Raw genomic sequence first — 12,961 nt, forward strand, 5'->3', positions numbered from 1 at the left:
ATGCATGATAATGAATGTTTCTGAAGGCTACTGCCTGAGAATCTTTTCTTTAATGTACTTATTCCTGAGTACCTGCTAATATTTTTAGAACATGTTTTTCTGCTTTGATAGCAGCATGGGCTGGGATTCCTCAGAAACTTCTGAAACATTTTAAGTTTTCTTAAAGCTCTTGTTACTAGTCAGAGAGACCAAATTAAATTAATATGTTTTGATTGCATGTAGAATACCCTGTTAAATGAGTTCTTTGTTTTATTTGGAGTCCAATGTCATGTCACCTTTACTTCTATCTTGGGGTACACATTCTTCAAGTTCTCTTGGAACTCAAGGTTAAGTGTGTGTTTTGCCTCATTTGTCTTGATTACACATTTCACTGAATCTGTGACAGCTGCACATATCCCTTAAACTTGCCTGTGTGAACCAAGGAGCCAAAACAAGTGGGTATGGATCTCTGATGTGAAAATAACTACACTGCTGTAAAAAACAGATGGGGCTGTTTTAGGAGTCATGCCTTGAAATGAAATTTGGAGATATGATTTATTACTAACTTTTGCTTAGAAGTTTCTAACAGCTCACGCTCATGTGAAAGGGGCTATTTACTGCTCTCAGGTCTGTCTGTGTTTACAAAGCCAGATTGTATTATAGAATCTCAGTAAAGTCCAGAGATGAGTTGTTTAGAATGCCAGGGTTGACCCTAAAGCAACAATTCCCCAAATATGGAACCACCAGTGGTATTCAAGACAGATGTGGGTAATACATGTTTTTTTTAATGGTTACATTATTTTACTGTGTATGGGAAAGCTATAACTAGCACATCAAACTGTAGTTGTTTTTAAAAGTAAGGGGCTTTAAAGACAAATATTAAGTGAATAATATAGATAGTACATGGGTCGTTAAGAATGTTGAAAATAGTGTTCAATTAGGTTTGGGAAACCCTGCTCTAAGGTGTCAGAGTACTTTTCTTTCATACTGAATAAGAACAGTTCAGTCACACTTCTTTTGACTAGTAGGATAGCTACTAGTCAAAGCTGAATCCTGCATATAGATTGATCATCTTTCTCATTCTCAAATCAGAAAACAATGATATGAATGATATTCCTAACAAATGAGCATTTATAACAGGACTTTGTTTACTCTGTTCAGTCACTGATCCCCATTAATATTTGTGAAAAGAAATTGAAGTCTTATGTCATCCTGCTTGGTTTTAGATGGTTGAGACCTTGTATAATAACGGTGCTAACTCTATATGGGAGCATTCTTTGCTGGACCCTGCGTCTATTATGAGTGGAAGACGTAAAGCTAATCCACAGGATAAAGTACAGTGAGTGGAATGTTTATAAATACTTTTATTTCTTCATAACAAATGGGGCCCACCGAAAGGAGTGCAGCTATTTTTGGTCAGTCTCCACAAGGGCAGCAAAGGAGGGGGTTACACTAGTCGTGCATCAGGCTCTTTGCTATTAGAAATGCAGAATGGGGTGGGGCAGGACCATCTGTTTAGCATGGCCACCTGGCAGGAGTAAGTGGCTTCCTCAGTTGGAAACCATGGCTTGGAGTCTGTAAATGTAATCAGATTTAAACTTATATTCAAATAAGAGGCGATCAGACCAGAAATCTAGGTCTGGGCACCCGTCTGCCTGTTGCCTCACCTATAAGATAGGACTAAATGCTGCTTTCTCCCAAGGTTGCTAAGTCAGTTCAGACAATTACACAGAGAAGATGACTACTATAAAAAGCAGGTACTCTGGAATCCCAGCCATTATAATAACTAATGTATGTTTTCAAACTTCAGGTCTTAAACCTTGCTGAAACTTACTTGAGCATTGTTCATTTTATTCTCAAGTGAGGGATGTGGGTCACTTCCTCTTCTTTTTACAGTACAAAGAATGGGGATTGTTGTATCTGAACGAGTGAACTGTTTTCTTTTTTGTTTTTGAACCAGTCCCAATAAAGCGGAATTCATCAGAGCCAAGTATCAAATGTTAGCGTTCGTCCATCGCTTGCCCTGCCGGGATGACGATAGTGTGACTGCCAAAGACCTTAGCAAGGTGGGTCACACCTTTTAAAATCCCTAAAAGAGCTGGCTGAGACAGCATATTGTTTTATTTGAAAAAAAACAAAAAAAAAGTTTGGTTGTGGGCTTTTTTTTTTTTTGAGACAGAGTCTTTCTCTGTCACCCAGGCTGGAGTACAGTGGCGCGATCTCGGCTCCCTGCAGCCTCTGCCTCCCAGGTTCCGGCGATTCTCCTGCCTCAGCCTCCTGGGTAGCTGGGATTACAGGCGCATGCCACCATGCCCAGCTAATTTTTGTATTTTTAGTAGAGACGGGGTTTTGCCATGTTGGCCTGGCTGGTCTCGAACTCCTGAGCTCAGGTGATCCGCCTGCCTCGGCCTCCTAGTGTTGGGATTGCAGGTGTGAGCCACTGCACCCGGCCAGGGTTTTTTTGTTTTTCATTTGTTTTTTTTGAGACAGGGTCTTGCTCTGTTGCCCAGGCTAGAGTGCAGTGGTGCAATCACGGTTCATTGCAGCCTTGACCATCCAGGCTCTAGCAATCCTTCCACCTCAGCCTCCCGAGTAGCTGGAACTACAGGCGCATTACCATACCCAGCTAATATTTTTTATTTTTTGTAGAGACGGGTTCTTGCTATGTTGCCCAGGCTGAAAAAAGTTTTTAAAGAAAGAAAAAAACTCATTTCTGCACATTAATTAATTAATAGCTTTTTTGTCAATTGGTTTCGTCTTTAATCTGAATTCAAATGGCAGCCATTCATATAGTGGAGGTTCAGGGCAAAGAGGAAAAGTAAGTCTCTGGAAGGCTATTTGTGTTTTTCCAATATGGCTTTTAAATTATATTTTGATAAGTTTTTTGTTTGTTTAACTTTGAAATAGGAACCATCTCAGAGTTGTTTCTAGAAGGGACTAGAAAGTTTATAGGACAATTTTTTCTTTTTAATAAGGACTAGAAAAAGTACTAAAGGAAGGGGACTTCTTCAGGTTTCCAGGTTGAACAGTGAGTATGATCTTCGGAAAGCAATGTGTGACTCAAAGCTATAGTACACAGAATGGTTTATGATACTTGTAAAATGAGTGAGGTGGTTTTCTTTATGTGGGCCTTCGCATGTTTTTGAGAGATGCTGTAAGAAATGTGCATATTTATTTTCAGAGCGCTGCCTTGGATAAATGCTTACTCACACAGAGCATGAGGACTTACTTATTCAGAACTTTTTAAATTACTTTTTGGCTGGGTGCGATGGCTCACACCTGTAATCCCAGCACTTTGGGAGACTGAGACTGGCAGATCACTTGAGCTCAGAAGTTCAAGACCGGCCTGGGCAACATGGTGAAACCCCGTCTCTACAATGAATATAACAATTAGCCGGGTATGGTGGCACACGCCTATAGTCCCAGCTACCCGGGAGGCTGAGGTGGGAGGATGACTTGAGCCCAGGAGGTGAAGGTTGCAGTGAGCTGAAATTACACCATGGCACTCCAGCCTGGACGACAGAGCAAAGCCCTGTCTCAAAAAAAGAAAACATTTTCTGTATCTATTGAGACGATCATGTGGTTTTTGCTTTTGCTTCTATTTATTTATTTATTTGTTTATTTATTTATTTATTTTTGAGATAGAGACTTGCTCAGTCGCCCAAGCTGGAGTGCAGTGGCGCTATCTCGGCTTACTGCAAGCTCCGCCTCCCGGGTTCATGTCATTCTCCTGCCTCAGCCTCCCAAGTAGCTGGGACTACAGGCGCCTGCCACCACACCCAGCTAATTTTTTTTGTATTTTTAGTAGAGACGGGGTTTCACCATGTTAGCCAGGATGGTCTCGATCTCCTGACCTCGTGATCCGCCCGCCTCAGCCTCCCAAAGTACTGGGATTACAGGCAGGAGCTACCGCGACTGGCCTGCTTTTGCTTCTACTTATGTGGCAAATTACATTTATTGATTTGTGTATGTTGAGCCAGCCTTGAATCTCAGCAAAAAAGCCTACTTGATCATGATGGGTTAATTTTTTTTTTTTTTTTTTTTTGAGACAGAGTCTCACTCTGTTGCCCAGGCTGTAGTGCAATGGCACGATCTTGGCTCACTGCAACCTCCGCCTCCCAGGTTCAAGCAATTCTCCTGCTTCAGCCTCCCTAGTAGCTGGGATTACAGGCACGTGCCACCAGGCCCGGCTAATCTTTTGTATTTTGGGTTTTTTTTGTTTGTTTTTTTTTGAGATGGAGTCTTGCTCTGTGGCCCAGGCTGGAGGGCAGTGGTGCAATCTTGGCTCACTGCAAGCTTCCATCTCCTGGGTTCACGCCATTCTCCTGCCTCAGCCTCCTGAGTAGCTGGGACTACAGGCGCCCGCCACCACGCCTGGCTAATTTTTTTTGTATTTTTAGTAGAGACGAGGTTTTACCGTGTTAACCAGGATGGTCCCGATTTCCTGACCTCGTGATCCGCCCGCCTCAGCCTCCCAAAGTGCTGGGATTACAGGCGTAAGCCATTGTGCCCAGCCATTTTTTGTATCTTTAGTAGAGACGGGGTTTCACCATGTTGCCCAGGCTGGTCTCGGACTCCCGACCTCGTGATCCACCTGTCTCAGCTTCCCAAAGTGCTGGGACTACAGACGTGAGCCACTGCGCCCAGCCATGGTGGATTAACTTTTGATGTGCTGCTGATTCAGTTTGCTAATATTTTGTTGAGAGTTTTTTTTAAAAATCTGTGTTCATCATGGATTTTGGCCTGAAGTTTTCCTTTTTTGTTGTGTCTCTGCCAGATTTTGGTATCAGGCTGATGCTGGCTTCACAGAATGAGTTAGGGAGAAGCCTCTCTCCTCTTTGATTGTTTGGAATAATTCCAGTAGGATGCTCTTCTTTGTATGTCTGGTAGAATTCGGCTGTGAATCTCTTGAACTGGGGAGACGAAGGTTGCAGTGAGCTGAGATCATGCCACGGCACTCCAGCCTAAACGACAGTCTTACTCTGTTGCCCAGGCTGGAGTGTCGTGGCACAATCATGGCTGACTGCACCCTCAACCTCCCCAGTCTCAAATGATTCTCCCACCTCAGCCTCTCAAGTGGCTGGGATCACAGGCATGTGCCACCAAGCCTGGCTAATTTGTGTGTGTGTGTGTGTGTTTTGTTTTGTTTTGTTTTGTTTTTAGATGGAGTCTCTCTCTGTCACCCAGGCTGGAGTGCAGCGGCACGATCTCAGCTCACTGCAACTTCCACCTCCTGGGTTTAAGCGATTCTCCCGCCTCAGCCTCCTGAGTAGCTTGGATTACAGGTGCCCGTTACCATGCCCGGCTAATTTTTTTTGTATTTTTAGTAGAGACAGGGTTTCACCATGTTGGCCAGGCTGGTCTTGAACTCCTGACCTCAAGTGATCTGCCTGCCTCAGCCTCCCAAAGTGCTGGGATTACAGGCACGAGCCACCGCGCCCGGCCAATTTTTGTCTTTTTTGGAGAGATGGGGTTTCACCATGTTGTCCAGACTGGTCTCAAATTCTTGGGCTGAAGCAGTCTGCCTGCCTTGGCCTCCCAAAGTGCTGGGATTACAGGCGTGAGCCACCACATCCAGCCTTTTTTTTTCCCCCTTTTTTAATCCCCAGCAGAATCTGGCTGAAGAATTCAGAATTTGAAATTTTGCATAGAAATGCATATACTTGGCCAGGCGCGGTGGCTCACGCTTGTAATCCCAGCACTTTGGGAGGCCGAGGCGGGCGGATCACGAGGTCAGGGGATCGAGACCATGGTGAAACCCCGTCTCTACTAAAAATACAAAACAATTAGCCGGGCATGGTGGCAAGTGCCTGTAGTCCCAGCTACTCGGAGAGGCTGAGGCAGGAGAATGGTGTGAACCCGGGAGGCGGAGCTTGCAGTGAGCCGAGATTGCACCACTGCACTCCAGCCTGGGCGACAGAGCAAGACTCCGTCTCAAAAAAAAAAAAAAAAAAAGAAATGCATATACTTGCTACTTCCATTGATTAATAAGACTTGGTATGTGTTGGGGTTTTTTTTTTTTTTTTTTCCTTACCAAAGTTTTAAAAAATTAGGCACAGTGGCACATGCCTGTAATACTAGCTACTTGGGAGGCTGAGGTGGAAGGGTTGCTTGAGCCAAGGAGTTCAGTCCTGCCTGGGCAACATAACGAGACCCCGTGTTTAAAAAACAAACAAAAAAACTATTTAAAAAGTTAAACAAGACTTAGAAATAGATGTTAGAGGCCAGGCGCGGTGGCTCACGCTTGTAATCCCAGCACTTTGGGAGGCCGAGGCGGGCGGATCACAAGGTCAGGAGATCGAGACCACGGTGAAACCCCGTCTCTACTAACAATACAAAAAACTAGCCAGGCGTGGTGGCGGGTGCCTGTAGTCCCAGCTACTCGGAGAGGCTGAGGCAGGAGAATGGCGTGAACCCGGGAGGCGGAGCTTGCAGTGAGCCGAGATTGCGCCACTGCACTCCAGCCTGGGCGACAGAGCGAGACTCCGTCTCAAAAAAAAAAAAAGAAATAGATGTTAGAGTAGATTTCTTCTTTCCTGTGATAATGGTTACTGCATCTTGGACAATTCTAGGTTAGATTTGAAGGAAGGCAGCTCATCTTCTGAACGTATAAGAGCTTTTCTGCCGTAGTACAGAATTCGGTATATCACAGGCCTTTTCCTACCCTGAAAGACTTTATTAAAGCATATTATACAGGCCAAGAATAATGTGGTAGAGAGGGTATTGTATAAGGCAGGATCCTGTAGCTTACGCAGTGTAGAATTTGAAGTCCTAAAGCCTTAATTACAGTAACAACTAATAATAATAATTGTTATAGCATTTGTATTCTTTGAGCACTTTATTATATCAATAAATCCTTATAATAACCCTGTGAATAGGGCCGGGCACGGTAGCTCATGCCTGTAATTCCAACACTTTGGGAGGCCAAGGTGGGAGGATCACTTCAGCTTGTAAGTTCGAGACCAGCCTGGGCAACATAGTGAGACCTCATCTGTATTGAAAAATAAAAAATTAGCAGGGCATGGTGGCCGGCGCCTGTAGTCCCAGCTGTTTGGGAGGCTGAGGTGGAAGGATTGCTTGAGCCCAGGATACTGAGGCTGCAGTGAGCCACGATCACTCCACTGCACTCCAGCCTGGATGACAGAGCAAGCAAGACCCTTTCTAAAAAGAAAAATGCCACCTTTTTAAATTTTTTTTTTTTTTTTTTTTTGAGACGGAGTCTCGCTCTGTCGCCCAGGCTGGAGTGCAGTGGCATGATCACAGCTCACTGCAGCCTCCACTGCCCAGGCTCAGGTGATCTTCCCACCTCAGCCTCCTTAGTAGCTGGGACTACAGGCTTGCATGCCACCACACCCAACTAATTTTTGTATTTTTTTTAGAGCCAGAGTTTTGCTATGTTGCCCAGGCTGGTCTCAAACCCCCGGGCTCAAGTGATCCTCCCACCTCAACCCCCCAAAGTGCTGGGATTACAGGCATGAGCCACTGCATCTGGCCATTGTTGACATTTTTGAGATGAAGAAAGTGAGGTTCGGATTGCTTAAAGCCCTTTCTCCAGGCCACACAGCTTGAAGTGGGTATAGTTTGAAATTCAGGTCTGTCATATGTCAGAGCCATGCACAGTCACCTCTTCACACAGTCTTGCCTCTCACTCAAGCTCTAGTTGTGCCATTTCTTAGACAAGTCACGCATTTGGGCAAGTCAGCCTTCACAGCCCTAGTTTCCTTATCAGTAAAATGGCCTGACCCCACCTTACAGCCCAGGGACAGTTGTGACTGGCAAAGGAGAGACTGGTCCATGGACTTTACCGAGACAAATAAAGATTGTGTGTTACTGATGTAACATATATTAAAATGGTCTATCAGCTGCCCTAGGACATCATTTTTTACACCTCTAACTACGATTCCTTTTTTGTTTCTGCGTTTTTCAGCAACTCCATTCGAGCGTGAGAACAGGGAATCTTGAAACCTGTTTGAGACTGTTATCTTTAGGAGCACAAGCCAACTTCTTTCATCCTGTAAGAAAACATTAATTGCTTCAGATATTGAAACTAAGTGAGTTGTGTTCATATAGCCTTTATTTAATGTGCTCTTTTGTCTACTTTTTATTAATGATTCTTAGGAAAAAGGAAACACCCCGCTCCATGTTGCCTCCAAAGCAGGGCAGATTTTACAGGCTGAATTATTGGCAGTATATGGAGCAGACCCAGGCACACAGGATTCTAGTGGAAAAACTCCCGTTGATTATGCAAGGTAAGAGACCTAGATTCTCGCTACTTCTCTCTGGGATTTTTTTGTTGGGTATGATTCCTTGTTAAATAGCTAAGTTGTACATGTTAATATTTAACCCCTTTAAAGATGTACATTATTTTATTTTACAGATGAAGACATTCAAATGCATATAAGCTCAGGCTGGCAAAGTTGAGGAAGGCTAGAATCATGAACCAGTGTGCTAAGCTTCCAGTCTTTTACTTGATCCTTTATAACACAGTGATAGTTGAGCTGTAGTCAGATTCCAAATCAAGTATCAAGAATTACAGAATGCACGCTTCTATTTTTTAATAATCTTAGTTATTGCTTGAACTTAAAAGCAAATGTATACATAGATATGTGATTAAACAAGTATAGTAAAATGTTAATTTTAAGGTTTGAGTAGTAGACATCTAAGTGCTTACTCTAGGCCAGGCACGGTGGCTCACACCTGTAATCCCAGCACTTTGAGGGTCCAAGGCGGATGGGTTACTTGAGGCCAGAAGTTCAAGATCAGCCTGGCCAACATGCTGAAACCCTGTCTCTACTAAAAATACAAAAAAAAATTGGCTGGGCATGGTGGTAGGCACCTGTAATCCCACTACCTGGGAGGCTGAGGCAGGAGAATCACTTGAACCTGGGAGGCAGAGGTTGGCTGTGAGCCGAGATCATGCCACTGCACTCCAATCTGGGTAACAGGGCAAGACTGTCTCAAAAAAAAAAAAAAAAAAAAAAAAAAAAGTGCTCACTGTAAAATTCTTTAAATTTTTCTTTATTAATAAAGTCCTTGAAAAATAAATCTGTAGAATAGTCTTGAATATCATTTAAATGGCCAAAGATCAATCATCTTTCCTTCTTTTTCCAAAATACTTTTATTAACTGTGAAGCACAATACTGTGCTCCACAGAGGATAAAATGGGCAAATAACAAAACTGCCTTCCCAGAATTTGCTCTCTTGGAAAAGATGATTCATAAATGCCTGAAAGAGTTCAAGGAGGCAAGACCATATGGGATTCATTGCCAAAATAGATAATTGGTCTTAAAAAGCATATATAGGATTTCTTCATTGTGGTCCAAATCATTTAAGAAATTTCTTCAGCTGGTCTTGAAGAATGGGTTGGATTTGAATGTGTGAAGGAGGAGCTGAAGCATTCCAGGTAAGAAGAAAGGCAGGAGTCAAGATCAGGAGGCAGGGAGGGACAAAGTGTGTTCAGCACAGCAGGAGACCTGACTGGAAAGAACAGAGTGGGTCTGGGAATAACAGCAGGAGTACAGTATTGCACGGTGCTTCATTATTTCACAAAGCACTATAAAAAGAGCTCAGCCAATTAAATTATGGTGTATCATCAATTGTAGGATATTTCCTGATTTCACAGATACTAAAAAATGAAAGAATAAGATGTGCCTCTCACAAATCAAAGCTGTGTGGTAGGTTGGAGGGTGTTGTGAGTGCCTTGAATGGTGGAGAGAGAAGCTGGCTGAAACTATCAGGTTGGTGCAAAAGTAATTGCAGTTTTTGCCATTTTAAGGACAAAAACCACAAAATATACTTGATCTTGGACGAGAGCCCTGGGTAAATGATACTTACTACGCTTACCTTGGAATTTTCACACTTGTACCTTGCATATAATAATCTCAATATAATTTGTATCCTTGTTACTAAAAGGATCCTAAGCAGCCTAAGTATTTATTTCATGGGTGTTGAAAGGTAAACTTAATATTTTCTGTTGTGCAAATTGAAGATAAGGAGGCAGAAGTAGCTGCAGGCGTGAGCTGTGCGTTAGGTTGGCCTGTATCTTGCTGATTTGAAGCCTTTGAAGTGGTTACTAGACTCTCATCCAGAGTCAGACTATCTGCATCAGCATCACCTAGGGGAAGGACCTTCTTCAACGTATTGGCCCCTGGCCCCATCCTGTCCCCATTGATTCAGAATTTCCAAGGGTGTGGCCTGCACATGGTATATTTCTAGAAATGCGCTAGTTAATTTTTGAGAACCTCTACCCTAAACCATTGATTAATTTCATTTTTTTACCTTATTAAATTAAGTCATTCTTTATCCTTCCGTCTCATAAGTCTTTGAATTTCTTATTAAATATTCTATTTTGTGCCTTAATAAAGGAAAGGGGTTAGTTCAGATGGTGAAAACCATTTATAAAAGTAGGATGCAAAGTAGACTTCAGAAATCTACCTCCCACAAGAAGGTTGATGATTCTCAAAAGTCCTGTGTGATAAACTGCTCAGGTGTCTCAGGAGACATCTTTGTACTTCTCCATTTTAAAGCCAGTGAATAGTGAGCGATATAAATGGTACTTTGTTTTCTCTTGATAGGCAAGGAGGGCACCATGAGCTGGCAGAGCGCCTCGTGGAAATACAGTATGAGCTAACGGACAGACTAGCCTTCTATCTCTGTGGCAGGAAACCAGGTGAGTGGATGGAGAACGACCGCTTCACATCTCCAGTTGGGAAGGTTCTAGAAAAACAATTTGGGACACTATTTGTTATTACCTCCTCTGCTTTAACATATCACTGAGAAAGCTGTACATATGGGTTTTAATTTGAAAGGATAACTACAGAATTGTCAGTTACATGTAAAAGATATAAAGTTGGACAAATCTCCTTAGATTTTTCATTTTTAATAGCTCTAGAGAAATGACTATTTCAAGAATCAGATTGAATAACCAAAGCAAAATTGAATGGGTACCACAGTTCTTGAACATGGTGGGACTAGGAATGTAGGAGCAAAGCAATAACCTTTCTAGTTATTTGAAAAATTCTTCCTAAGGAATGGAAAAAAAGTCCAGAAGTAAACTTTGTCAAAGCCAACTTGGCTATTTGCGATAGGGAACAGGGGTCAGCAAACCATGGTTTGTAGCCCAAATCTAGCCAGCTACTTGTTTTATTAAATAAAGTTTTGTATCACGCCACTGCACTTCAGCCTGGGTGACAGACTGAGACTCTGTCTCAAATAAATAAAAATAAACAAATAAATAAAGCTTTTGCCGGGTGCAGTGGGTCTTGCCTGTAATCCTAGCACTTTGGGAGGCCAAGGTAGGAAGACTGCTTGTGCCTAGGAATTCGAGACTAGCCTGGGCAAGAGGGGTGAGAATCCGTCTCCACAAAAGGGTTTTTTAAAAAATCAGCCAGGCATGGTGGTACGCGCCTGTTGTCCCAGGTACTTGGGAGGCTGGGACTTGAGCCCAGGAATTCAAGGTGGCAGTGAGCTATGATCGTGCCACTGCACTCCAGCCTGGGTGCAGTGACAAAGCAAGACCCCTATCTCTCTAAAAAATAAATGAATAAAGTTTTATTGCAAGAAAGCCACGCCCAATTATTTATACCTTGTGTATGGCTGCTTTCACATAACAGCAGAGTTGAATAGGTTAAGTTGTTGCAACAGGCCAGACGGCCATAAAGCCTAAAATATTTACTATTTGGCCCTTTACAGAAAATATTGGCCAACCCCTGATGTACAACATTCACATACATGTATGCAGTGGTTCTCCATCCTGGTTGTATGATAGAGTTAATAGCCTCTGGTGTAGTTTCAGTTCTGGGTGAGATGGAGTAAGCATACCCCACTGGGTCTCCTGCAAAATAGAACTAACAGACCTGGACCAAATGCTTGGAGTAGCTAGCTAAAGACTCTGAAAAGTAAATCCTGGTTGGTGGATTAGGGAACTCAAAGTGCCATTAGCTGGTGGTGAGTGTCCTCTTTGTCTTACTTCTGATAGGACTTCAATGACAGCCTGAAAACTGGAAGTACATAATGAGTGCAAAAAACCCTTTTTCTGCAGGGTGCAGTGGCTCACGCCTGTAATCCCAGCACTTTGGGAGGCTGAGGTGGGCAGATCACGAGGTCAGGAGATCCAGATCATCCTGGCCAACATGGTGAAACCCCGTCTCTACTAAAAATACAAAAAAATTAGCTGGGCATGGTGGCAGGCGCCTATAGTCCCAGCTACTTGGGAGGCTGAGGCAGGAGAATTGCTTGAACCCAGGAGGCAGAGGTTGCAGTGAGCCAAGATTGCGCCACTGCACTCCAGCCTGGGGGACAGAATGTGACTCCATCTCAAAAGAAAAAAAAAAGCCTTTTTCTGGTTAAAGAGCAGGAAATGAGACTTCTACAGGACAGAGAGGAAGGGGATTCCCCTGGGGTTTTTTCTTCCTCCTCCTCCCTTTTTCTGATCTCTCCCATCCAGCCCCTAGGCAAGCCTGTGGGCAATAGCAGTGGCAGCACAGGTTCCTAAATCTCTGAGCAAGGGGATGAGGGGGGATCCTGATTGCTTTTCTTTTTCTCTCTATTCTCTCACCATCTGCCCAGGAGGCAGAACCTCACCTGGTCAGTTGCCTGCTAAGACAAAAATATTAACATTTTTGCATAAAGTTTAAAGAAGACCCAGAGTCCCATAACATTCACAATGTCCAGGATACCATCCATAATGACTTGACATATGAGTAATTCTCATGTACTTGCCAGGGAAGGCAGCCAACAGATGCCAACCCCAAGATGACACAAATGTTGGAGTTATCAGACAAAGATTTTAAAGCAGCTACTAAGACCATGCTATAAGAAGTAAAAGCAAACATTCTTGAAACAAACAGGAATATAGAAAGTCCCATTCAGACAAACAGAAGATACAGAAGAGAACGAAATAAGAATATTAGAACTGGCAAATACAAACACTAAAAATTTAAAACTCACTGGATGGGCTTAATAGAAGAATAGAGATGACAAA

At 43.1% G+C, this 12,961-nt stretch overlaps 1 protein-coding gene across 10 annotated transcripts in view; it reads left to right on the forward strand.

The window, feature by feature from the left end:
• Positions 1 to 12,961, forward strand: part of GIT2 (GIT ArfGAP 2) — a 77,052-nt gene that overhangs the window by 5,055 nt on the left and 59,036 nt on the right. For all 10 annotated transcript variants that reach the window (XR_009209118.1, XM_032168729.2, XM_032168722.2 and 7 more), the window contains exons 3-7: positions 1,206 to 1,318; positions 1,940 to 2,045; positions 7,907 to 7,993; positions 8,098 to 8,228; positions 10,554 to 10,648. Coding sequence is in view for 9 of the 10 variants with exons in the window: in XM_032168729.2 (XP_032024620.1) it covers positions 1,206 to 1,318; positions 1,940 to 2,045; positions 7,907 to 7,993; positions 8,098 to 8,228; positions 10,554 to 10,648 (532 nt within the window). In the remaining variant the exon portion in view is untranslated. The remainder of the gene's footprint in view (positions 1 to 1,205; positions 1,319 to 1,939; positions 2,046 to 7,906; positions 7,994 to 8,097; positions 8,229 to 10,553; positions 10,649 to 12,961) is intronic.

This window comes from Hylobates moloch, unplaced genomic scaffold (assembly GCF_009828535.3).
Source record: "Hylobates moloch isolate HMO894 unplaced genomic scaffold, HMol_V3 SCAFFOLD_12, whole genome shotgun sequence".
Lineage (NCBI taxonomy): Eukaryota > Metazoa > Chordata > Mammalia > Primates > Hylobatidae > Hylobates > Hylobates moloch.